The sequence below is a fragment of the Rosa chinensis genome, chromosome 6, assembly GCF_002994745.2.
Source record: "Rosa chinensis cultivar Old Blush chromosome 6, RchiOBHm-V2, whole genome shotgun sequence".
NCBI lineage: Eukaryota > Viridiplantae > Streptophyta > Magnoliopsida > Rosales > Rosaceae > Rosa > Rosa chinensis.
Genome location: NC_037093.1, coordinates 65,202,668 through 65,225,387, shown reverse-complemented (window position 1 = coordinate 65,225,387; position 22,720 = coordinate 65,202,668). Strand labels below are relative to the sequence as shown.

Genomic DNA, 22,720 nt, shown 5'->3' with positions numbered 1-22,720 from the left:
AAGCCTCCACCACTGTGCCCCTGTGCAACGCCGTCCCAGCCGCCTTCAGTTGCAGATCGAACCAAATCTCCACAACCAGCCGCACCCACGTCAGCGACACGAACATATCGCAGCAGAACCAACCCCTGACCTCCATTGTCATTGATCAACCCCCTTTGAAAGCCAACGAAAGCTTTCGGTAGAACCCCAACTAGCCGATCCACCGTTAGATTCCCCTCGCCGGAGAGTTCCATCGTCACCACCCCGCTGCCACGCATCACCGGGCCACGTCGCAGCATCCCTAAGGGGCCTCGCGCGCCGCCTGGCCCTCAATCTCGGCAAGCAACAAATCCCTATCGGGATCACGTCGCGTCTCTCTCTCTCTCCACACAACAGCTGACGTCAGCCACGATAGGTACCCTGCCGAGTTGGCAGCCGGCGAGCCTGGGTGAGGAAATATGTCAAGGCTTTGCCTTTTTTCTTGGCCTCGGTCATGAAAAGGCAAATCTTGGCTGGTCAAGCTTGGGCCGGTGGAAGCAAAATTTTCCTTCTACCCGATCACCATATCATCAATCCTTGCTGGTGCCCGGTCAAAATGAAACCGGTGGAGTTGCTCTAAATGAAATTAAAGTAGGCGAAGACAATGAATGGTGTATACTAAATGAAGAAGATGTAGAAGAACAAGTTAAAGCACATATTAGGAAAATTAGCTTTGAAAACCAATAATTTCATGAGAGATGGAAGTCATTTATGTCTTGGTGTGAAAACTAGCTCCTAGTAGATAAGGATTATACCCATATATAACGAAAATGACTAGTAACTAATGTGCATTTACTCAGTTTTGTTTTTAGATACTTATTAGAGGAGATCCCACGATGTGCATATGCATTGCTTGGGAGAAGGTAGAAATGGAAGAGAAGCAAAGTGAACCAATGTTGTTGTTAAACGATATATTGTATCATCTCCTCCATGCCTTGCTTTTGACTTTCAATTCGCAGCACAAAACCTCTTTCTCACTCTATTTGTAATTTCGTTATAATACATCAAGTTCATAAATTTCACAGTTACTTATAATTATATTTTGTTTTCATAAAATGTAAGTAACTTTTATAGATTATTATCATAAATCATGAGTACATAATTATTTTATCCTTACATATTGTTCTCTACTCTTTTATTAAGAACGCATGATCCAAGTCCTACGTTCGAGTTACTATGGGAGTATGAGTGAATTCATTTAATCCTCTTTAAATAGAATGAAGAAAAAAAAGAACGCATATATAAGCCATCAATATAGATAATATAGACAGTTACAAAAGAAAAAACAAACCAATGGATCAAGTAGAAGAACCTTGCATACCAGTTTCCCTTTCAATTAAACCCTAAAGGCTCTCACAGCCGCGCAAACCTAGAAACCCTAGCGTCCAATTCCGGCATCTGTGTCGACGACCTCTGCAACCACACCCACCAATCTTCTACCCCATCTCGCTGCCTATCATGGCCAATATCGATTCCGTACTTTGCTACTTCGCTAAAGTTTGCCAAGGGTGTTGAGCAGGAGGTGCACTTTCTGTATGAGAATATGGCGGGCATGTGTGATAACTGTGCTTGTGTCTTTCATGAGAAAAGCCCATGCAGCCCTAACATGATGCCATCTGCTATGAAAACCATGGAACAATCGGTTGCTCGTAAACTTGATCTCACTCATCAGTTTCTTGGAGTACACGACCATCAGTTCAAGGAGGGAACTTTAGGTTTCAGGGCATCATCACACCTATTTTGCCACCGGTGGGTAGGTCGTTGTTTGGGGGTCTTGAGTCCAGCAAGCCAAGGAGGTCATTGATCATCAAAAATGCAAGTGTGAGGGAACCTAGTGATGGGAACTCCCTTGCTCTTGTTCCAGTTGAGGCAAATGGTCCAGCTAATAGGGGCCGATCTTTTCCCTCCCCACAAAAATTGCATTTCTTGATGTCTGACTTGCTTGAAGGTAGATCAAGTCCAGTTGCTTCTGCCAAAAAAGGTTAGGGTGCCTGAATTCTCCTCGAAATTTAGCGCTAAGTCTTTGGGCCTTGTAGAAACACCAGGAGGTATGTTGGTACCGGCTGAAGTTATGTTGCCAAAACCATCACTTGAGTTGCCAAGTACAAAGAAGAAGAGGGGAAGGCCTTTGGGATCCAAAAATAAAACAACAAAGGCAACAAAGGTCTCTATTGAAGAAGTCCTAATTGTTTTGTACTTGGGCAAGCCTCCCAGCTCTAGCTTGAAGGGCAAGGAAAAAATCTAGTTCAGTGTGGTAGGATGCTATTTACTATGTCTTTGCTATTTTCCATAGTTTATAGGCTCACTTTAAATAAGTGAGTGGTTAGTTTGAACATAGATGTTCTGTCTCTATGTATCTCAGTAGTTCTCTTGCTATGACTTCTTGATCTGTCTAGTTGAAGACAGCATAAAGATATGTAATAATCATCTTGGCATGCGTTTAATAAAATCCACATTTCAAAAAAAAAAAAAAAAAAAACAAACCAATACACCCATTGATATTAACACCTTTTGGAAATCTAGACCCCTAGAGGGCTAGAGAGAATGGCAGAGTATGGGCTTAGCCCAAATAAATCCAACAGAAGTGTCAAACAATTATTCTCAAGGTTTGCAAGTTGAGACGAAGAAGTGAGAAAGCTCATAGCTAGAAGCAGAAGCAGAAGCAGAAGCAGAATCAAAATCAGATCGGGCGCGCAGTGAGGGAGAGAGAGACATAGAATGGAGAAGAAGCAAAGCAAACCAATGGAGTTGTTAAACGAGATGGTATCAGAGCCCTACCATCTCCTCCATTTCTTGGCCTTCTTCTCTTACTTTGTAATTCGCACTTCCGCTGCCCAAGTCCGCTCTCCCCAAATCACCTCCCGTCTCTTTCTCCGAGAAATCCAAGCCGCTTTGGCCTTGGGTCTCTTCGCTGCCATCAAGGTCTCTCTATTTATTTATTCGATTACACTAAATTCCGAGCTCATTTTTTCTTAACTCTTTGTTTTTCGATTTCATTTCATTTGATAGGTTTTGTTTGTTGCAGGTTGTGAGGGAAGAAAACTGGGAGGCTTTTATTTCTGATACTCTCTTCTTTGCAAAGGTGAGAGCAGTAATTAGCAACAAAACTGTAATTAACAAACAAAATGGAAATGGATTTTTTTTTATTTTTTTATATGAGATTCGTGTGCTTATTTTCAGATTTTTCTTCTTGCCCTTACTTTGATAATGGATTACCACTTGACTCTCTGGTACACAGTGATATTTGCAGGTACCATTTTTTTTTTTTTTTTTTTGCCCGGCATTGTTGTATGTTTGATTCCAAATGCAACATTTTGTGGTTTCTTCACTGCAGGTATATATATTTTCACACAACAGCCGGCCTTTAAAAAATTAGGTAATCAAGATACTATACTCATTTCGTATTTATGAATTACAAGTTTGGCTTCCTATATGATGTAATAAACTCAAAGTTGCTTTTGGTATTTCAATTTTGCGATTTCTGTTAGGTACTTCCAGTAAAATAACACCATTGCAGCTGGAAAGCTTGCTGACCGAAGGGAGCACATCGAGACTTTGGCTGGTAAGTGGTTCCACTGCATTGAGCTTTGGACAGCATACCAATAAGTGCATAATGCTAGTGGCTTTAGGAAAAGAGTGATTTCCCTTGATATATTTAGTGAATGACATGATCAGGTTGAATTTCGTGCTGCATATTCACCTTCTTGCATACGCTCAAGTCGGTGCTTTCCTGAGCTTTCAATCACGTAAGTTCATCACCTGGTAAACCATTATGTTGAGAGAGCGTGGTATTTGAAGCTGTATTTATTCCTGTTAGGATCATTTTACGTCTGCTCCTTAAATTGCTTTCGCAAGGCTTGTTAATAGTTATTACCAAATAGCGTGGTTGCTTATACATCCTCATTGACAGATATTCAAACAAAAGCTTTTCTTTTGGAATAGTTAACCTTGGCCTCTTCCCAAATGCTGCACAGTTTTTTGGAATATCACTCTCTGGTAAATGATATGTAATTTGGAATGCTACTTGATTGTTCCTGTTTCCTTCGATTTGATAGATTACTATTAACCTGCAGGAAGCATGGGTCAACTTCCTGCTTATATATTATTCTCGCATGGATCTGAAGTTGCTCGCTATCCGGACTTAGATGTTGAATCAAAAGGTTCTCATTCCCCCATAACAAAGGTACGCGAACATTTAATTGCTGAGATGGCAGGCAATTTGCTTGCTTCTAATGGCGGCACCCCATGGTTCCTTTTCGTATCCAACTTAGATTTCCTAGCCTTTTTCACTACGGTTGAATAGAAAGCGTTGTGTATGCTGCTAAACTAATCAGTAATGACATGTGGTAGTTTCAACATATCTAGTCTCAGATTATTTTATCGCATAGAGACCAGATACTTGGTTTAGTTTACTTTAATTTAATCATCTTGACTTTCATAATAACATATTAAATTAGTCAAGTTCAGTCCTTGATTCCTGAATCCTGATAACACATCAAACTACAGTAGGTTATAGTTCAACCAGTTTTGTATTGATGTATGAATTTCCGGCAAACCATATCCTAGTTTACAATGACTTCATGCAAAAGCGTAGTCAATATGTTTATATGGCCTTTGTTAAGTTGACGCGATTTTCTGATGAGAATATGGATAAATTGTTTGTGTTGCAGAGATTTCTTTCGCGGTACTTCAAACTTGACCTGCACCTTCTTGAGTATATAAATGGTAAATAGGTATTTGACATCAATTCATACTGTATACTCTGCAGTATTAGTGCCTCCAATTTTGGTTCATCTTTGTACGATCATATATGCTTTGAGATGTAAAGAACATGTCTTCCTGACATTTATTCTCTTTTTCCCCCATTTTATAGAAAAACTTTCCACTTCTGTTCGATCCAAGATTCGGGTATATCTATGATAGCTTTTATGGATCATTGGTTGTTCGAGATCTCTCTTTTTATCTTCGGATGGGCCTAAGCCCAAAAGAAGGCCCTAAAACGAAGGGCACCAACTCATGGAGTCGTCACTTAATCGTCAGCTGCTAAATTTTAAAAAAAAACCGGTCACATCTCCACCGCCACGTCAGCCGCAGCGGCGGCTAGCCGCTTGAATAGTTAATAACTTTGATTAAAGTGTCGCTGTCGAATATTCGCCACCTTGGAAATTTTAAAAATCATCAAAACAAAAAAAAATGTGATTGTGATTGTGATTGAGCGGCGAGGAGGAATAACAAATCATGACGGAAACGTATCAATCATCAGATAATCACCGGTCACCTACATTCTTGTTGTACATTGATCTGGGCCCCCACAATCTCTTACCCTAGGTCTACGCCGCTCTGTGGATCCCTCCATTATTTGGTTGTCGGCTCACGCTGCCTGTACCTTTATCTCCACACTCCCCATTTACTTGTGCTTGGTGATGTACCCCTAACTATCTTCACAAATCTACAGCTTTTACTCCCTTGCCTGCTTCCTACTCCCGCTTGTGCTTCGCGTGCGACCTGCTCTCACTCTCCCCTTTATCAGGAAGAGATTGAGAAATCCAGTATAAAAAGGCTTAAAGCAAAATTTTCACACTTTTTCGAGATGTAATTCGTTAACGCTTTTATTGTATTCTATAAGTAACTAATCAAATGTTATATATATATATATATATATATATATATGAAGTTTCAATAATTTGAAGACATCAGTAAACATTCCGACAACCCGACTTGTAATGTTGAGAGAGCGACGGTTATAAAAAAAAAAAAAACTTAACAGTAATTTTACATGTAGGACGTAACAATTATGATGTACTCCACAAATGAAACTAATCTAACAATTCGATCATATATCTGAAGCTTTAATATTTTAGTGACATCATAGAACATCTTGACTCGCAATGTTGAGAGATTGACTATAAATCAGTTCAAAATAAAAAATTTACAGTATTTTTGTATATGAAAGACGTAAATACTTATGATGTACTCTAGGAGTTAAACCAAATAATTCATGTATGTGAAGCTTCGATATTCATGTATGTGAAAGCTTCTAGAGATGAGATACTGAGATATCATAGAACCTTCTGACTCTTAATATCGAGTATAAATTGATTGGCATTTGGCACAAGCAAAAGATGCGGCAGCTGTGTGAAGGGGAAAATGGGAGGGTAATACACTAAAAAGAAGTAAAATTGGGCGGACAAGGGGACAGAGGTGCGTCGTGTCACAGTAAAGGAGGAACGGAACAGATCAAAAGTGTTGAGAGTCCGTTACGTTGACGAAGGTAAAGCCCAAAACAACTCACAATCTCACTCACGAATCCCGATAACAAGAGAATGTCACTCTGACACACCGAAAGATAGCGACACGCGTACTGTTCCCAGTGGTCCCCACCCCCTCTCCCCTCACCCGACCGGCGCGTGAGGTACCCCCGTCGAATCCTTCTTTCCGACGGCCAAGAAAGGTGAGGAGCACGTTGTAAAGGTGCGGGTGAGAGACACACACTCTCTCTCTCCACGCGTGCGGGGGCCACACGTGTGGGACCACACTGGTCCTCTGGCGTCAATCGCACGCTACAAGTGTCAAGCGCTGAAGAAACATACATATCTTTGGTGGCACGCTTCTCTATCCTACTAGCTGGGGAGTGGCCCAGTGCTTTTTACCGGCCCAGCCCACATGATAATGTCACCGCCGTTGACCTTGTAAAAACAGAGAGAGAGAGAGAGAGAGAGAGAGAGAGAGAGAGAGAGAGAAGGTAAAAAACTTCAAAACCATTGCTTTAGTTTTCTTTTTTGTGTTAGGTTAGGGCCATTGGTGCCTTATCTTTCAAGTTTTTAAGCTTGGATTAATATTCAATAGGACGTGCTTAAGCTTTTTAGGGTCTCTTGCAACTTACATAATGGGCAAAAAAGTGTACACCATTGAGGGGAAATTAGATTATATTTGAATTTTTAAGTCTATCTTAAGATTTGGAAGTTTGTATAATCAAACACCCACTTAGTTTGGTCTGCCATTAGTTTCTAATCTTAACCAATCACGTAAGAAAGGATAGGTGTGGTTATTTTCTTATTTACTCTTTTTTCTTCCACATCTTTAGTGACGGCCAACTTTTGAAGAGTGGAAGAGTGCAATTTGAGGTTTGAAAAATTGATGGTAGGAGATGGAAGACGACCATTCATGATTGACTTGGTAATTACATTTTCCAAATTTGAATTGACCTGTTTACTTGAAGAAAATTGGTGGGAGGAAAGTGAATCGCTTTTTTTGACATATACGGCATTTGGCAAATCTTGGTGTGCCAAAGCTTCTACCTAAGGAACATTATCTACGAAAGTTTCTACCCATTTGTGACTGTGTTTTCAACCTTGAACAGTCTCCATATCGATTTGACTGGAATTTGGGTTGGTGAAAGACTGTTTCTTATCTGCTAATAAAACAAGATGAATATGAATATGCATGTCAGAGTTTGAATCAATTATGGGTTGGAAGTTTTTTGCATAATTAAATTCTGATTATAAAGCAATGCGTTGGACACTTGTGCATGTCACTAGGTAGATGGAGTCTCTAATAATAAAACAGCCATGATAACATGCATAGATTGCTTCACAGCCAAAACAAGTTAGAGAAAAGTTTGTATGCCATGCATGGAATTAGGTTATGATGATTCAGGAAATGGAATCAATGAGCTAGGACGCATGCGAAAGCCCTCATTATTTTGCCCTCTCTACTCTTTTAAGCTCTTGTTTTCACACCACATATTCACATATCAATTCACCTTCAACTTCATTTACCTTGGTTATTACGTACTTTTCACCTCACCAGAAATGGAGGATTTACCACTGGCCGGTTTCATTCATGCAGAGATGAAGATAATGAGGCAGTAGGAGGGCAATTGCGTCCTATTGGGAAAAGAGAACAAAGTCAGAGAGAGGAGGAGTTTTAAGTGTTGGAAAGGGCCAACCAAACAAAACAGAGAAGTGAGAGAAGTGCAGCATATAACAACAGCAAAAGCAACAGGTCGATGAGAGAAGAGAGTGAAAGAAAAGGAAAAGGAAAAGGAAAATGATGATGTGAAAACAAATACATATATCCCATCAAAATCAAATGGTCGCTATTATTCTTCTTGTTCTCTGTCTCGCCTCTATCATGGTGTCTCTCTTTTCCACCCTGAAATCCTAAAACCAGCTTTCCTCTTATTCACTTATATAGCCTGCTGAGAAAACAAGATCACAGAAAATTCCCCTGCACCCTGAGTTTTCAGTATGATTGTACACACCACCTTTTGATTCATGGTCAAGCCATTTCTACCTTCTCATCTTCAACAAAATCTTCTCAATCATCATTAGACAGCGAAAAACGGTGAGTGATTATGTCTTGTTTTGATTCGAGTTTCCTTTTGCGAATTCATTTGCTTACGTACGTTCATATGACTTAAACCGCTTACAGTTAATTAATTAGCATGGCGGTGACATCATCATCATCGTGTAAGGAGCTAGGAGGTGGTGGGATGAAGATGCAAATGGACAATGGCAAGTACGTGAGGTACACGCCGGAGCAAGTAGAAGCCTTGGAGAGGCTCTACCATGAGTGCCCGAAACCTAGCTCTATGCGCCGGCAGCAGCTCATTCGGGAGTGCCCGATTCTCTCCAACATAGAGCCGAAGCAGATCAAAGTCTGGTTTCAGAACCGGAGGTCAGTTAGTCCCTCCGGTTTGCTTTTACGGCCGGTTGTTGTTTTATTTGAAAGCTAGCGTGAATTTTGTGATCGATCTTTGTTCCTTTTTTTGGTTTGTACGTGCTTTGAATTCATAACAGGTGTAGAGAGAAGCAGAGGAAAGAGGCGTCTAGATTGCAAACGGTGAACAGAAAGCTGACGGCGATGAACAAGCTTTTGATGGAGGAAAACGATAGGTTGCAGAAACAGGTGTCGCACTTGGTCTACGAAAACAGCTATTTCCGCCAACAGACACAGAATGTATGTAATGAAATTCAGGAAAAGATTTCGTTTCGTTTTGTTTTGTGAAGGATATACGATGGAGTTGTGAAAAAAAGGTGCAATCTTTAATCACATCACATTAACTTTGGTGGTTCATGTGTGTTGCAGACGACTCTGGCCACAACAGACACAAGTTGTGAGTCGGTGGTGACAAGTGGTCAACACCATTTGACTCCTCAGCATCCACCGAGGGATGCCAGCCCTGCTGGGTAAGTAGTGTCACTTGCACTCACCCGTGATTTTCAGAGTTTTTACCCTGATGTGTTTCTGGGCTCTGGTTGTTGATTGTTCTATGTGTTTTTGTGCTAGACTTTTGTCCATTGCAGAGGAGACTTTAGCAGAGTTTCTTTCAAAGGCCACTGGAACTGCTGTGGAGTGGGTCCAATTGCCTGGTATGAAGGTAATTACTTCTCATTCTCCTTCCTCTTCTTCCTTTCGCCTTCGGTTTCATTTTCATTCATTCTTTTGTGATTATCAAGAAGGGGTTTGCTAACCTTGTAAGCAACATTCAAGCCTCATCATCTTAATTTTTGGGCATACCAATCTTTGCCTTTTCCTTTTGGTCCCCCCATCATTTTGCTCTTTTTCTTCAATGGAGGAAATAGAATATTGTTTTTGTGGAAAGAAAGGTGCAGGCTTTTAAAGTGCTCTGCTAAGCGGCAGCTCTGGTTATTAAAAAGTCTAATACTTTGAACAAAATTGATAAATGTTTGCAAAAAGATTTAAGTAATTAAATGTTGGTTATGATCCCAAATTCCATACCTTATTAATTTTGATCTGCACAGCCTGGTCCGGATTCCATTGGAATCGTTGCTATTTCTCACGGTTGCACCGGTGTGGCAGCACGTGCTTGCGGCCTGGTGGGTCTAGAACCTACAAGGGTGAGTTCTTCTCCACCTGGTCTGGTAATTGAAGTAGTAATGTTGGTGCAGTAATTTATGAAGAGATTGACCAATGATTGTTGTGAACATACATACAGGTCTCTGAAATCCTTAAAGATCGACCCTCGTGGTTCCGTAACTGTCGATCTGTGGATGTGCTAAACGTGTTGTCCACTGGAAATGGTGGAACCATTGAACTGCTTTACATGCAGGTAAGGTGTTTGCAAAAATGTCTGTTTTGTGTGTTGCCATTTCTGTTTTATAACTGCTAGAACCTCAGACCTGCTTAACACAAATTAATCTGGAATGTAATTTGTCTCTCAATTAGCTCTATGCACCCACAACTTTGGCACCAGCTCGCGACTTCTGGTTGCTGCGCTATACATCTGTTTTGGAAGATGGTAGTCTTGTGGTATGTTGATCTATTTTTCACACAAGCATCAATGTTTTTTTTTCTTTCTGTCTTTTCTTGTAAGAACAGTTATAATTTGGTGTGAATGATGATAGGTCTGTGAAAGATCACTTAACAACACTCAAAATGGTCCAAGTATGCCACCGGTGCAGAATTTTGTGAGAGCAGAAATGCTTCCGAGTGGGTATCTAATTAGACCTTGTGAAGGTGGTGGATCAATCATCCACATTGTTGATCATATGGATTTAGAGGTATGCAATACAATATAGGGTTGCTCAGTTGCTCTATATATTGAAGCAAATTAATTCCTTGGTTTACAGTTCTGACGCATGTGATTTACTTTAACGTAGCCTTGGAGTGTACCTGAAGTCTTGCGCCCGCTTTATGAGTCTTCAACACTTCTCGCTCAGAAGACAACTATGGCGGTAAGACTGTTTTCTTCTGTCTGATAGCTTTTAGCATCACGTAGTAATCTATATAGATTAATAGTAGGAAATGAGCTTAACAATGTTTGGAGAAATGAAACCTGATGTTCTTCTTTTCTTCTTTCAGGCTTTACGCAATTTGAGGCAGATTTCTCAAGAAGTTTCTCAGCCTAATTCCAATGGTTGGGGAAGGAGGCCTGCAGCTCTGCGCGCTCTTAGTCAAAGATTGAGCAAGTGCGTGTTATGATTTGATCTCAAAATTGTTCCTTGGATTGGTCGATGAACTTTTACTTACGACATCTTCTAATTTTTGTATTGCAGGGGTTTCAACGAAGCAGTGAATGGGTTTACAGATGAGGGATGGTCTATTTTAGAAAGTGATGGTGTTGATGACATTACCCTTCTTGTGAACTCGTCTCCAGGCAAGATGATGGGTGCGAATCTTTATGCCAATGGAGTTCCATCTATGAGCAATGCAGTGTTATGTGCCAAAGCATCTATGTTACTCCAAGTAAGGATTTTGATAACACAACTAAGTTGCAATAATTTCTAAGAAATTACTTGGAAATGTGAACAACTTATACTGGATTGAAGGAGGCACATTTCAAATCATTTTGCTTCTACTTTACAACAATTCAACATAAGAAATGTGCTGGTCATGTTCTGTTTATCCATTATCTTCTGAATTTTAATATGAACTCATGTGGTTTCTTTTTTTCCTGTAGAATGTGCCTCCAGCCATACTTCTTAGATTCTTGCGAGAACACCGATCAGAGTGGGCTGACAGAAGTATTGATGCGTATTCAGCTGCTGCTATTAAAGCTGGTCCATGTGGCATGCTAGGTTCTCGAGCTGGAAGTTTCGGGGATCAAGTTATTCTTCCACTGGCTCACACAATAGAACATGAAGAGGTAGGTGTTTGGTATTTAATTATCCCGACCAATGTGAAACAAATACTGTCAGTAATATAGTATCTAATGTTTTTTTTTTTTTTGTATAGCAATATGCTGTCTAAAGTTTGACATGTTTTTGGTATATGCAAACAGTTCATGGAGGTCATTAAGATTGAAAATATGGGTCACTACCGGGACGATATGATGATGCCTGCAGCTGACATTTTCCTCTTGCAAGTAAGTTTACTATTTCCTTTTCCTTATAATTCTTGCAGTATGGTATGCTATCATTCTCTAAATGGTTACTACTTCTATCTGAGGAGTTCCAGTCTACTTTTTTTGGTGAGGTTTTTGTGGTTCAACTTGAACACTTGTAGACATTGGTTATTGAGTTTTAATCTTTCTGTGGTTGCTGGTTCCAGCTGTGTAGTGGAGTGGATGAAAATGCTGTTGGCACCTGTGCCGAGCTTGTCTTTGCTCCTATTGATGCCTCTTTTTCTGATGATGCTCCAATTCTACCATCTGGTTTTCGCATCATTCCTCTTGATTCTCACATGGTAACCACTTATCTTATTTGATTTATTATAGAACTTGCTTGTTATAGATTTTATTTTCCCTCCGTTTCAGTTTGATGTTTTTGCGCTTTCTTATGGTCTTATGTGTTATGCAGGATGCCCCCAGTCCAAACCGTACGCTTGATCTTGCCTCTGCTCTTGAAATTGGACCGACAGGAAACAGATCATCTGGTGATAATGCTGGTCACTGTGGGAATACAAAATCTGTTATGACAATAGCATTCCAATTTGCATTTGAAATTCATCTTCAAGATAATGTAGCGTCCATGGCAAGGCAGTATATCCGTAGTATTATAGCAGCAGTGCAGAGGGTGGCACTGGCACTCTCCCCTTCTCGTTTTGGTTCTCATACTGGTTTTCGCCCACCACCTGGCACTCCTGAAGCACAAACACTGGCTGGTTGGATCTGTCAGAGCTATAGGTGAGTAAGATGACAATACGATTACATAGGACAGATTCTTGTATGTACAACAGTGATTGCAAGATGTTAATTCTTCATCTTTTCAGGTGCTATCTAGGGGTAGAACTACTAAAAAGCGAAGGAAGCGAGTCCATTCTCAAATCCCTGTGGCATCACTCGGATGCAATCTTATGCTGCTCTTTGAAGGTATATACATCCATTTCTTTGCTTTGATAGGCTGAAATAATCCTTCCAGCCTATGATATATGCTCAAGGTCTTTTCAATGCCATAATCTATTTTCACTGGTTTTTGCAGGCTTTGCCAGTATTTACATTTGCAAACCAGGCAGGCCTCGACATGCTTGAGACCACCTTGGTTGCACTTCAAGACATTACACTGGAAAAGATTTTCGATGACAATGGAAGGAAGATCCTGTTTACTGAGTTCCCACAGATCATGCAGCAGGTATGGTATTGACTTCTGGCAAAGGAAATTAAAAGAAGCATTAGAGAAATTGAAATCTTATACAACAACACTAGATTCTGTTACGAAATATGAACTAATTGCTGAGAAAAAACAAATGCCTTTGGGGGATTTAAGTGACTAATTAATCTTTATTTTTGCTAGGGTTTTATGTGTCTACAAGGTGGTATATGCATGTCAAGCATGGGAAGACCAATCTCTTATGAGAGAGCAGTGGCGTGGAAGGTGTTGAATGAAGAAGAAACTGCTCACTGTATCTGCTTCATGTTCATCAACTGGTCATTTGTTTAAACAGTACTTTGGACACAACACAACATAGGATTTTAGAAAGAAAAAAAAACTACAAATTAGAAAAACCAAAAGGCATTTTGGGCCTTCTTCTTTTGGTTATCGTACTCCATGTATCATGCTTTATGCTTTATTTATGAATCATAATGCTTTTCCTTTTCTTTTCTTCTTAAAAAGATCTGAACACATTAGCTCTAAGATGTTCGGTACAGTTACTCATAATTTCGGATCAATTCAGTTCATAAACTGTTCTTTACTATTTAAATTTCAGTGGTCCACATTCAGGTCCATTGGGGTTCACCACACTGAGAGGTGTAGGACTCATCCCAATACTGGACATAAAGGCATTTTTTTTTTCCGGACAAACATAAAGCTGATATCTTTATCTCTTCTCTTCTTTTCTTTTTTGACAACTTGTATACTTCTATTCTGTAGAAAATTGTTCTTTAGCTAAGGTCTGATTGGTTATTGTATGGACACGTTCCCACAATAGATTTGTAGAGCCTCCCACATAAAATAAAATGAAAATGACCATAACAATGTCGAAAAAAATTTCATCGGAAAAAGACTCAAGTTGTCAATTGAAAAAAAAAAAAATTTAGGAGAATTTTTGAAAAATAACCAATTTTGAGCCTATGAGTTGATTTATGACCTTGTTTTTCAACATTGTTGAAACATGACCATATGGAATGATAAAAAGTCCTAATTAGCCTCATTAACTTTGTATATCTCCAAACTCCCCCAAAAACCAATATTAAAATTTAAAAACTTGTAGTTCATTGGCTCACAAAATGGATGAAGAGTTTCTCCTCTGGACCTCTCCCTCCTGGATTGTCTTCTTCAACACAATGGAAATAATTTCTCCTAAATCCAAAGAAACCATTGTTCTGTCATCACAAAAAAAATTTAACAATTAAAAAAAATCCAAAGAAACCATTGTTCTATATCTTCTTAGCTCTCCTCTCTTTGAAGCTTTCTCCCTCATCCACTTCCCACCCTCCAATTCTCTATGTGACAAATCAAATAATCAGATGTAGTTATAGAAAAGCTTGCGGATGATTTTTTGTAACGAATTCACAGCAATTAAACTAATTAAGTGGTGGCTGACACAATTTTGAAATCTCTAGTTTGAAATTCTCCTATGTGGTGACACCGATCTCAATTACATAGATTTTGAATCATTGAGATTTGGAATTGAAATCCAAATCCAAATTATCTTTCTAATGGGGATTAATATTATTATGTTGTTTGACATCCCCTAGTATAGAGAATAGTTATAAGTTGAAGGAGATGGATACATTCTAAAAGAAGTCATCTTGACAGTTCTTAACACGACAAATTTTTTATCTCTTCTAGTCCAACATCATACCAAAATGGACTTAACGCTCTTGAAATGGAATCCACATACATGATTGATCAATATACATTTGTGGCCAAATAAAGCAAAATAAAGCAGAACAGAGGCACTAATGAGTTTTCATTGATATTGGAAACTAGTACTACAACATAGCTATAGGCCTATAGCCATATCTGCATTAACCAATTATATAAGATTATTCAACAATTAAAGAAAATGGCCACAAATGTATATATGAGAAGAGTGAAAAAAAGAAGATAATACTGTAGTAATAATAATTGGAGAAGTTGTGGGAATTGAAAAATAGGAGAAAATAAATGGATTTTGGAACCCTAGATTAAGCATAAGGGTAATCATGTACCATTATATGTGGTCATTTTAAAAATGTTTTAAGAAGGTTAAAAATCAAATTGAATAACCAAAAGATGTCATTTTTCAAAATTTCTCATATTTTGTCGTTAAAACCATGCATAAAATATATAAAAATAAACACATCTCTACTGACCACATGTTCGACTGTTCGTTGATAAAAGCCCATATAAAAAAATATGCACCTATGCTTATAAACGGGTCGTCATTAAAAGCCTCCTATATTTATTAAAAAAAAAAAAAAGCCTCCTATAAAAAAAATTACTAAAAAAACGAAGTCTCTCACCAGCTTTGTGTTTGGACTTGAGTTTAGACTCGAGTGGTACCTAATGGAAACGGCTAATTTTTGCCTCAGAATTATCTAAAGAAATCTTTGAAGATTAAAATTATTTTGAAGGATGTATGATTCTCATTATCAAATATTCACCTTTTTTTGTAATAAGAAAAGATCAAGTAATTACCCTTGTGCATGTATACATTTAGTGCATGTATCATTGTACTCAGAATCTCAGATGTTGTATTCTGTTAATTTTATTATACATTCAAATCACACGTTAGATTCAAAAATGGATCAAAAATTATATTGTCACTTGTTCTAATGCATCACAACATATGAATGAAGTGATACACATACACACATAATTATAATAAATATTGGTAAATTTTTACATTTCTTATTCTTCTATTTTTATGATTTTGTCCCCAAAAAAAACACCTGCATTTTCTTGTCTTCCCCATGATCAAGAAGAGAGACCAAGTAGAGATCAATATGAGCTTAAGGATTCGGTTTAACTACCAAATCTTGCTAATACTTCATGGTTACTCCGGAATATCCCGCAGTGAAGACCGATGCATGCATCCTCATCCATCAACACTCTCTTTCTCAAACTAAGAAGTGTACGTTATTTTCATCGAGCACAAATCTGTCCCTCCAATAATTCCAATCTTTTCTTTCAAGAAAAAAAGAAAGTAAAAGCTAGCAACCACACTTAATCAATATGTAATAGATCCATCATGCCATCACATTGCTCATTCTTTAATTTATTTAGTTAAGATGTAATCATTTCTATCAAGTACTCTTTATTGTCACATTAAACTTCTTATTTAGGTAATCTGATAAGCTATCTCTTACCCCACCATTCAATATGTGACGAACGATTGATCGTAGCTTCAAGCAGAATATATATACTCTCATGTGTAATTTGCATCAATCCACAAACACAGAACACAAGAATTACGTGATTCGATTGATAGCCAATTAATTAATAGATCGTTACGTTATTACGTCTACAAGCTAAGAACAAGGACATGCATTTCATTATGTGATAGCTAAGTTATGTCATTCAACTACTCCACTAATATATTCTCTGAATCCATCACTAGCTATTAAACTTTTGTTCTTTTTTGTCCATCCTAAGCTTCTCCCAGACTGACTGTTCTAAAAGAATTGATTGCAAGGGATGCAGCTTTTGAGAACGATATGTGCACTCTTATATTTGTTTTCTGCACTCCAATCTCCGGATCAAGAAATGTAATAAGCAAATTGTGGGAACGTGAGCACCACTACGAACTCCATATTTATAAATCATAGAGTTTAAGACTAATTGTTAACAATCAGGCGCAGACTTCAGATCATTGGAGTCAATTAGGCAGACCATTAAACTAGCTAAAAAGGCGAAAACTAAAACCTAAGTTCAAACTCGACCGAAGTTTGACTTGTTGGCCGGCCCTTGAGATTTTGATGGCTGTGGTGGTTGCCTCACTAGACTCTCACATTCAACCCTGTTCTCAATCGGTGGGTTTAACTTGAAGAACCCAAAAGCTAATCTTTATGCGATGCACCTATTACGATAATTATTAAGAGTTTGACCTCCCAAGTGAGTAACTTAAGTTTACTCATGACGACCGGCTTAGTGAAAATTTTTGCCCCTGGCCTCTCTCGATTTTGGTAGCGTTCAGTTATCAACTATGTAGTTTTGGAATTATGTTTGATTTAGTGGGTTCTTGCTGTGATATGCTATGCGATGGGATCGATGCACGTGTATCCAATTAGATGTTATCATTCCGTCATTGTAAACAAAACCCTACTTGCTTTAAATCAAAGAAACACACACGAATTTTTTTTTCGATCTACAAAGTAATCCAAAAGGGATAATTGAAATTAAAATGCATGTAAAGACTTCGATCGATCAAGAAGACATTTACATAAAGATAGTAAAACTGTAAAAGGAGCTTTTTGAATTGGAAAGAAAGAAATAACAGAGAAGGCCAAACTAAAGAGAGTACTTTTGCATGGTCTCCAAGAACTACCATCATTGAGATCTCGAGGCTTTTGAGACGAAAGGCAGCAGCTGCTTCAAATATATGATATGCCAGCAAAAACTGAGCTGGGGTATATGTGAATTTGGTCCTGAAAATGTCAGCTCGTTTAAACTCATGTGTTTAGACTCATCTTTAGAGATGGAATCTTCTAACTATTTTAACCCTAGCTAGCTTATGGATCATCATGAGTACTTCAGCTAGCTGCTGATAGAGAAACTGTACAAAAGGAAAAGGGTTCTCGTCACTTTCATCATTGCTCGTTAGAGCGATCTAGCCAATAGGAGGAGAATATATATTAGAAATTAAGACGACGAAATAATTACTTAAAACCCTTCATTAGTTGATTAAACAACATGATTACAACGTAAAAGGAAAGGTAGGTCACAAGAAAGATTGTTGCCTCATGACCCTGCAGGTCGGAAACAGACTCATCTGAACTCGAGATCTTCTTCTTTTGACGCAACATTCAACAAGATACTTGATAAGTACTTGAACACAAATACAATCATCATAATAAGAGAAGCTAGAGTTGCACATAGTAATTGATTAGTTCAACTACATACTAATATATACTTCATAAGGCATGCTTAATTATATTGTAAAAACCTTTGACCACTGATTGTAAAGAAAAAGGAAGAGACAACTGATATTGAAGTGTGACAAAAAGGGAAAAGGTTTGTTTCTTCACTGTCTATAATTAGCTAACTGAGCTTTTATACGTAAGTACGTAGACATATAGATCTGCAGCTTTGTGCATGACTGTATACAAATTGTTCCTTTGGCCCTGTTCCTATTTCAAAAGAATGTCCGACAATGGAACAAAGCAAATAAAATCGTCTTGGCACCATCAGAATTATACGTTGTCCTGGCCTGCTTGTGTTTGTTTGTTCTTTGACCTAACTCCTGATCTCGACCTTTCAGTCGCCACAGTTTCTCTTTGTCTATGACTAAAGTGGTACAGCTAGGGAAATCTCAAAAGGAAAAATCACAGAACAGATATGCAATGGTAAATATAGTAATTTTGGTCAAATGATTAACGAAAGTAACTTGGTCTCTGTTAGGATGTAAGCTTCCAAGTTTTACCCACACCTTTCTGGAGATTTATTCTTTCACCAATTTATAGGGGAAAGTCTGAAAGAGTGAAAGACTGTCCTACGATATAGCTAGATTAACAATGGTCCCGTTTCCTTTCTCTTGCAAGCCATAAAGAAAGGGATCGTAGAGGTAGTGATGTATTGCATATTCGAAGCTCGAACATATCTAATATAGCTACTATTCATTACTTTTTCTTCTTCTTTTGGATCTGATCGATCTATACAAGATGTTGAAGTTGTGTCATGTATGATTATGATTAATTAATTCGTAGGGAAAATTCATATACAGCCATAGAATCTAGGTAAAATTTAGCTAGTAACCTTATATATCTACAATTTTACACTCAGTATAGTATGTTAAACATACCATCAAACAATACATATGAGCTATTAACAATTAATTAACACCTTATGTTACAAATTAATACACAAAAGGTGATAATTAATTAATTAACACATACATTACGTTACCAGAAAAACCAATGAAATTAAGAAGGAAAAAGGCTAAAAGAAGAAAAGGTTGAACACAGATCTCTGGGGATTGAAAACTATCAAAAAGGTGAAGAAACTGAGTTTACTGCAACACAAGAACTTGTCTTCGTTATAGAGTCTAGGGTTTTGTATAGTTCATTTGCGCATGGTCTAGCCGTGGGGTCACCAGCAGTACAGTGAAGGGCTAGGTTCATGGTTTCAACAATTTCATTCTGATTCTTAAACACGTGTCCTCGGATCATCGGGTCGGTCCACGCATCAAGATGGCAATCCGAGTAGCAATACCGAGCCCACTCAACGATGCTCTCGTGTGCGCCCAACTCTATGTCGTCGGGGCTTTTCCCGGTCAGTAATTCGATGAGGACTAGACCAAAACCATAGATATCATTTTTCTCAGTGAAGTCTTTGCTGTTTTTAGCTTCTGCAAACAAGGCCATTACTATTTTAGAATTAGATTTAGTTACAAGAGTGTGTAGTCTATATATCATTTTGCTAAATTATAAAGTTAAAAATGAATGATATTCTTAAATATCTTGTCCGAAATATAAAAAGAGACAGTAAACGTTCGTCAGTACCTGGAGAAACGTATGCAGAAGAAGCAAAACCCTTGGAGTCCCTAAACTCAGGGAGACTCAACTGAAGACGAGGCTCATTTTTTGCGTCAACAATTACTTGCTCGGGAGACACACAACCGATGACAACACTCGGAGAGCAAGAAACATGCAAGAACCGTAGAGCTCTTGCAATCCCAACGGCAATCTTCCGTCGTTGTTCCCAGTTTATCTTCCGCAGAATTTGACACAATGCTTTCCCTTCGCAATATTCGTGGATGACATATGCATTCTTTTCTGAACGACATATTCCGATCAACCGGATAATGTTGGGGTGCCGAAGGTTTCCAAATTCCACCATTTTAGACCAAAATGTTGGTGAAATTGAATTCACAGCATCATCTTTTACAACAAATTGTGCACCTTTGTTGCCAATTGCAATGATATTACCTTGTTTTGCTGCTGATAAAATATCTTCAATTGAAACCGATCTTGAAACTTTGGGCTCAAAGAATTGCATTTTCCAAATTCCATCTTCATTCTCCACGGTTTTTAGCTCCAAATCCTTTCGTCTCCGAATGTATACAATGACAAAACCAGCAACACCAAAAGCAGCTAAAGCAACGAGAAAGCAAGTGAGAATAAACCACCACGTGGGGTTGTTTCTTACGCTTTTGCTCCTGCATGGTGGCAAACCACTCGTGGTGTCGCCGCCACAAAGGTCATTTCCGGCCACCGAGCTCACATTTATAGCAAGAAAGGCTCCGGTGGACGGCAAGTTTCCATGAAGGTGGTTGTGAGAAATATTCACTTGAACAAGCGATTCAATCACGCCTAGGTTCCGTGGAATTTCGCCGGAAAGTTGGTTGTAGGACAAATCAAGCTGACCGAGAACTGGCATCTCAGAAAGGCTGACCGGAATTGGGCCGCTGAGCTGGTTGCGGCTGAGGTCTAGGCCCACGAGCTTTTTACATGAAGACAATTGTTGAGGGATGGGACCACAGAGCTTATTGTGAGAAAGCTTTAACTGCATCAGCTCCGATAAGTTCCGGAAATTCAGGGAGATATTTCCCGATAAATGATTTTCAGACAAGTCCAAGTTCTCGAGCTCGTCGCTGCCGAAAGACTCTGGTAAGTTGCCGAAAAGTCTGTTTCTTGCGATATTCAGCATTTGAAGTGAAGGCAGGTCCCACTTTTTGTCATCAATTCTTCCGGAAAAATTATTGCCTGAGATATCCAAGAAATACACAAGCGGAAGCTTTACAAATTCAGCCGATATTTCACCAGAGAGCCGGTTGTTTTGAACTCGAACTCGGCCTAAGCTCTTGCAAGAAGCCAGACTTTTTGTGATTTCACCTTCAAGAGAATTGGAAAAGAGGATGAGCTTGAAAAGGTTCCCCGAGTGGCATATCGTATCAGGTACTTTTCCGGTGAGGTAGTTTGTAGATAAGTCTACAACAGTGAGATTGCTTTGCTTTCCAAGATCACTCGGAATCTCCCCTGAGAACTTGTTCGACCACAGCTGAAGGACTTGCAGCCGAGACAGAGAAGCAAGGGATTTCGGAATCTTTCCGGTAAAGTTGTTTGCGAAAAGATGAAGAATCTCAAGTTCTTGTAGCTGACTAAAAAGTTCAGGAATCTCACCCGAAAGAGAATTCTCACTAAGATCAAGTGAGACAAGCTTTTGAAGACCAAAAATGGATTTAGGAAGCGGACCTGTGAGCTTGTTTCCGTAGAGGAAGAGATATCGGAGCTCGGTAAGGTTTCCTAGAGAGTCCGGGATTTGGCCGGTGAGATTGTTGAAAACGAGATCGAGATGAATCAAAGCAGTAAGCTTACCAATCTCTTGTGGGATTTCGCCGGAGAGATTGTTGTAGCCCAAGTATATCAACTTTAAGCTCTTGACTTGGCCTAATTGGCTTGGAAGTTTGCCAATTAGTTGGTTTGAAGCCAAAGTCAAGTACTCCAAGTTAGACATATTTGACATGGAATTTGGAATTTCTCCCGCTAATACATTACCACCAAGATCAAGAAACTTTAATCTCGAGAACAAACCAATGTTTTCGGGGATTTTCCCCGAAATCATGTTGTTACATAAGTCTAGTGTCTCCAGACCCGGAAGTGAACCATGTGGGATTCGACCGGTCAAGTTGTTGTTGCTGAGATTGAGATGTCGGAGAGAATTTGAGCTGGTGAATATGTCACGGGGAAGTTGGCCATGTAGCTGATTGTTGGAGAGGTCGATTTTTTCGACGTGGGACAAGTGAAAGAGGGAGGATGATAATCTGCCAGAGATGTTTCTTCCAGAGAGGTCGATGACGTTGACGTTGACGTGCGACGAGTTAACATCACCGATGCATGTAACGCCGTGCCAGTTGCAGAGATTGTTGGCGGTGGAGTTGCTCCAGCTTGAGAGGGAGTGTGAAGGGTCGTCGAAGATGGAAGCTTTGAAGGACAAGAGAAGCTGAACTTCAGCGTCATCATAACCATCCAAAGCACAGATATGATTTGGGAAGATTAAGAACATGATGATCAACATGCAACATATGAGACTAGTGCTTCGAGGTCTCTTCGCCATCTTCAGCTCGAATGTTATAACATCCACGTAGAAAGCACTGAAATCAGAGAGTATAAATTGGTTATTTAACAGAAAAACATGGAAAATATAGTAAAACAAATAATGAACTACCACATGCATTAATATATTCGGAATCTGAAGAAATAAAGTTAGAGAACTAATCAAAGAAGTCGGAGTAAAATGTCAGCAACGTACCTGAAGCTCATAATAACTAGGGCTTTTGCTGCTTGAAAGATGGTGAAGATTTTGTTGAGTGAATTGGAAGAGGAGGAGGAAGGTTTGGAGTTTGGACTACTAATTGATGAAGAAGAGGGTTAGTAGTGTGAGAGAGAGTGTGTGGGAGATTTGAGTGCTTAAATAGATGAAAGATTAAGGTTCTGGAAATGGGGACGGAAGTTGCGGATAATTACGATATGGGACCTTGACTTTCTTCAGAATGATGTTTGAACACGAACGGTTGAAAGGGAAACAGGGACAGATGTTGGAAAAAGCCTCTGATTTTGTCGGGTTATTTGCTAAAATGCTCTTTTTGACTGATTGACTGGCTCACGCCATAATGATAAGATTTTTGTAACCGTTGAAAGACTTCCCAACTTTCT

The 22,720-nt window shown here is 39.0% G+C and overlaps 3 protein-coding genes across 3 annotated transcripts; 2 read left to right on the top strand and 1 right to left on the bottom strand.

Moving 5' to 3' along the window:
- Positions 1 to 2,611: 2,611 nt before the first annotated feature.
- On the top strand, positions 2,612 to 4,919 carry LOC112169832 (thioredoxin-related transmembrane protein 2 homolog). The gene is made up of 9 exons (XM_024306889.2): positions 2,612 to 2,940; positions 3,044 to 3,100; positions 3,199 to 3,268; positions 3,353 to 3,394; positions 3,507 to 3,580; positions 3,694 to 3,764; positions 3,929 to 4,014; positions 4,092 to 4,201; positions 4,689 to 4,919. Exons 1-9 carry the CDS (start codon positions 2,737 to 2,739, stop codon positions 4,749 to 4,751), a joined length of 777 nt encoding a protein of 258 aa, XP_024162657.1. The 5' UTR covers positions 2,612 to 2,736; the 3' UTR covers positions 4,752 to 4,919.
- A 3,059-nt stretch (positions 4,920 to 7,978) lies between these two features.
- On the top strand, positions 7,979 to 13,534 carry LOC112169831 (homeobox-leucine zipper protein ATHB-8). Its single transcript, XM_024306887.2, has 19 exons — positions 7,979 to 8,364; positions 8,452 to 8,697; positions 8,820 to 8,979; positions 9,109 to 9,209; positions 9,310 to 9,400; positions 9,786 to 9,881; positions 9,980 to 10,093; positions 10,210 to 10,293; positions 10,389 to 10,544; positions 10,644 to 10,718; positions 10,846 to 10,952; positions 11,040 to 11,229; positions 11,444 to 11,629; positions 11,765 to 11,848; positions 12,034 to 12,168; positions 12,282 to 12,607; positions 12,694 to 12,793; positions 12,903 to 13,052; positions 13,215 to 13,534. Exons 2-19 carry the CDS (start codon positions 8,465 to 8,467, stop codon positions 13,359 to 13,361), a joined length of 2,535 nt encoding a protein of 844 aa, XP_024162655.1. The 5' UTR covers positions 7,979 to 8,364; positions 8,452 to 8,464; the 3' UTR covers positions 13,362 to 13,534.
- Positions 13,535 to 18,780: 5,246 nt separating this feature from the next.
- On the bottom strand, positions 18,781 to 22,447 carry LOC112174773 (leucine-rich repeat receptor-like serine/threonine-protein kinase SKM1). Its single transcript, XM_024312584.2, has 3 exons — positions 22,317 to 22,447; positions 19,568 to 22,158; positions 18,781 to 19,413 (listed from the first exon to the last, which is right to left on the bottom strand). The coding sequence occupies exons 1-3, from the start codon at positions 22,325 to 22,327 to the stop codon at positions 19,052 to 19,054; spliced, it is 2,964 nt and encodes a 987-aa protein (XP_024168352.1). The 5' UTR covers positions 22,328 to 22,447; the 3' UTR covers positions 18,781 to 19,051.
- Positions 22,448 to 22,720: the final 273 nt, after the last annotated feature.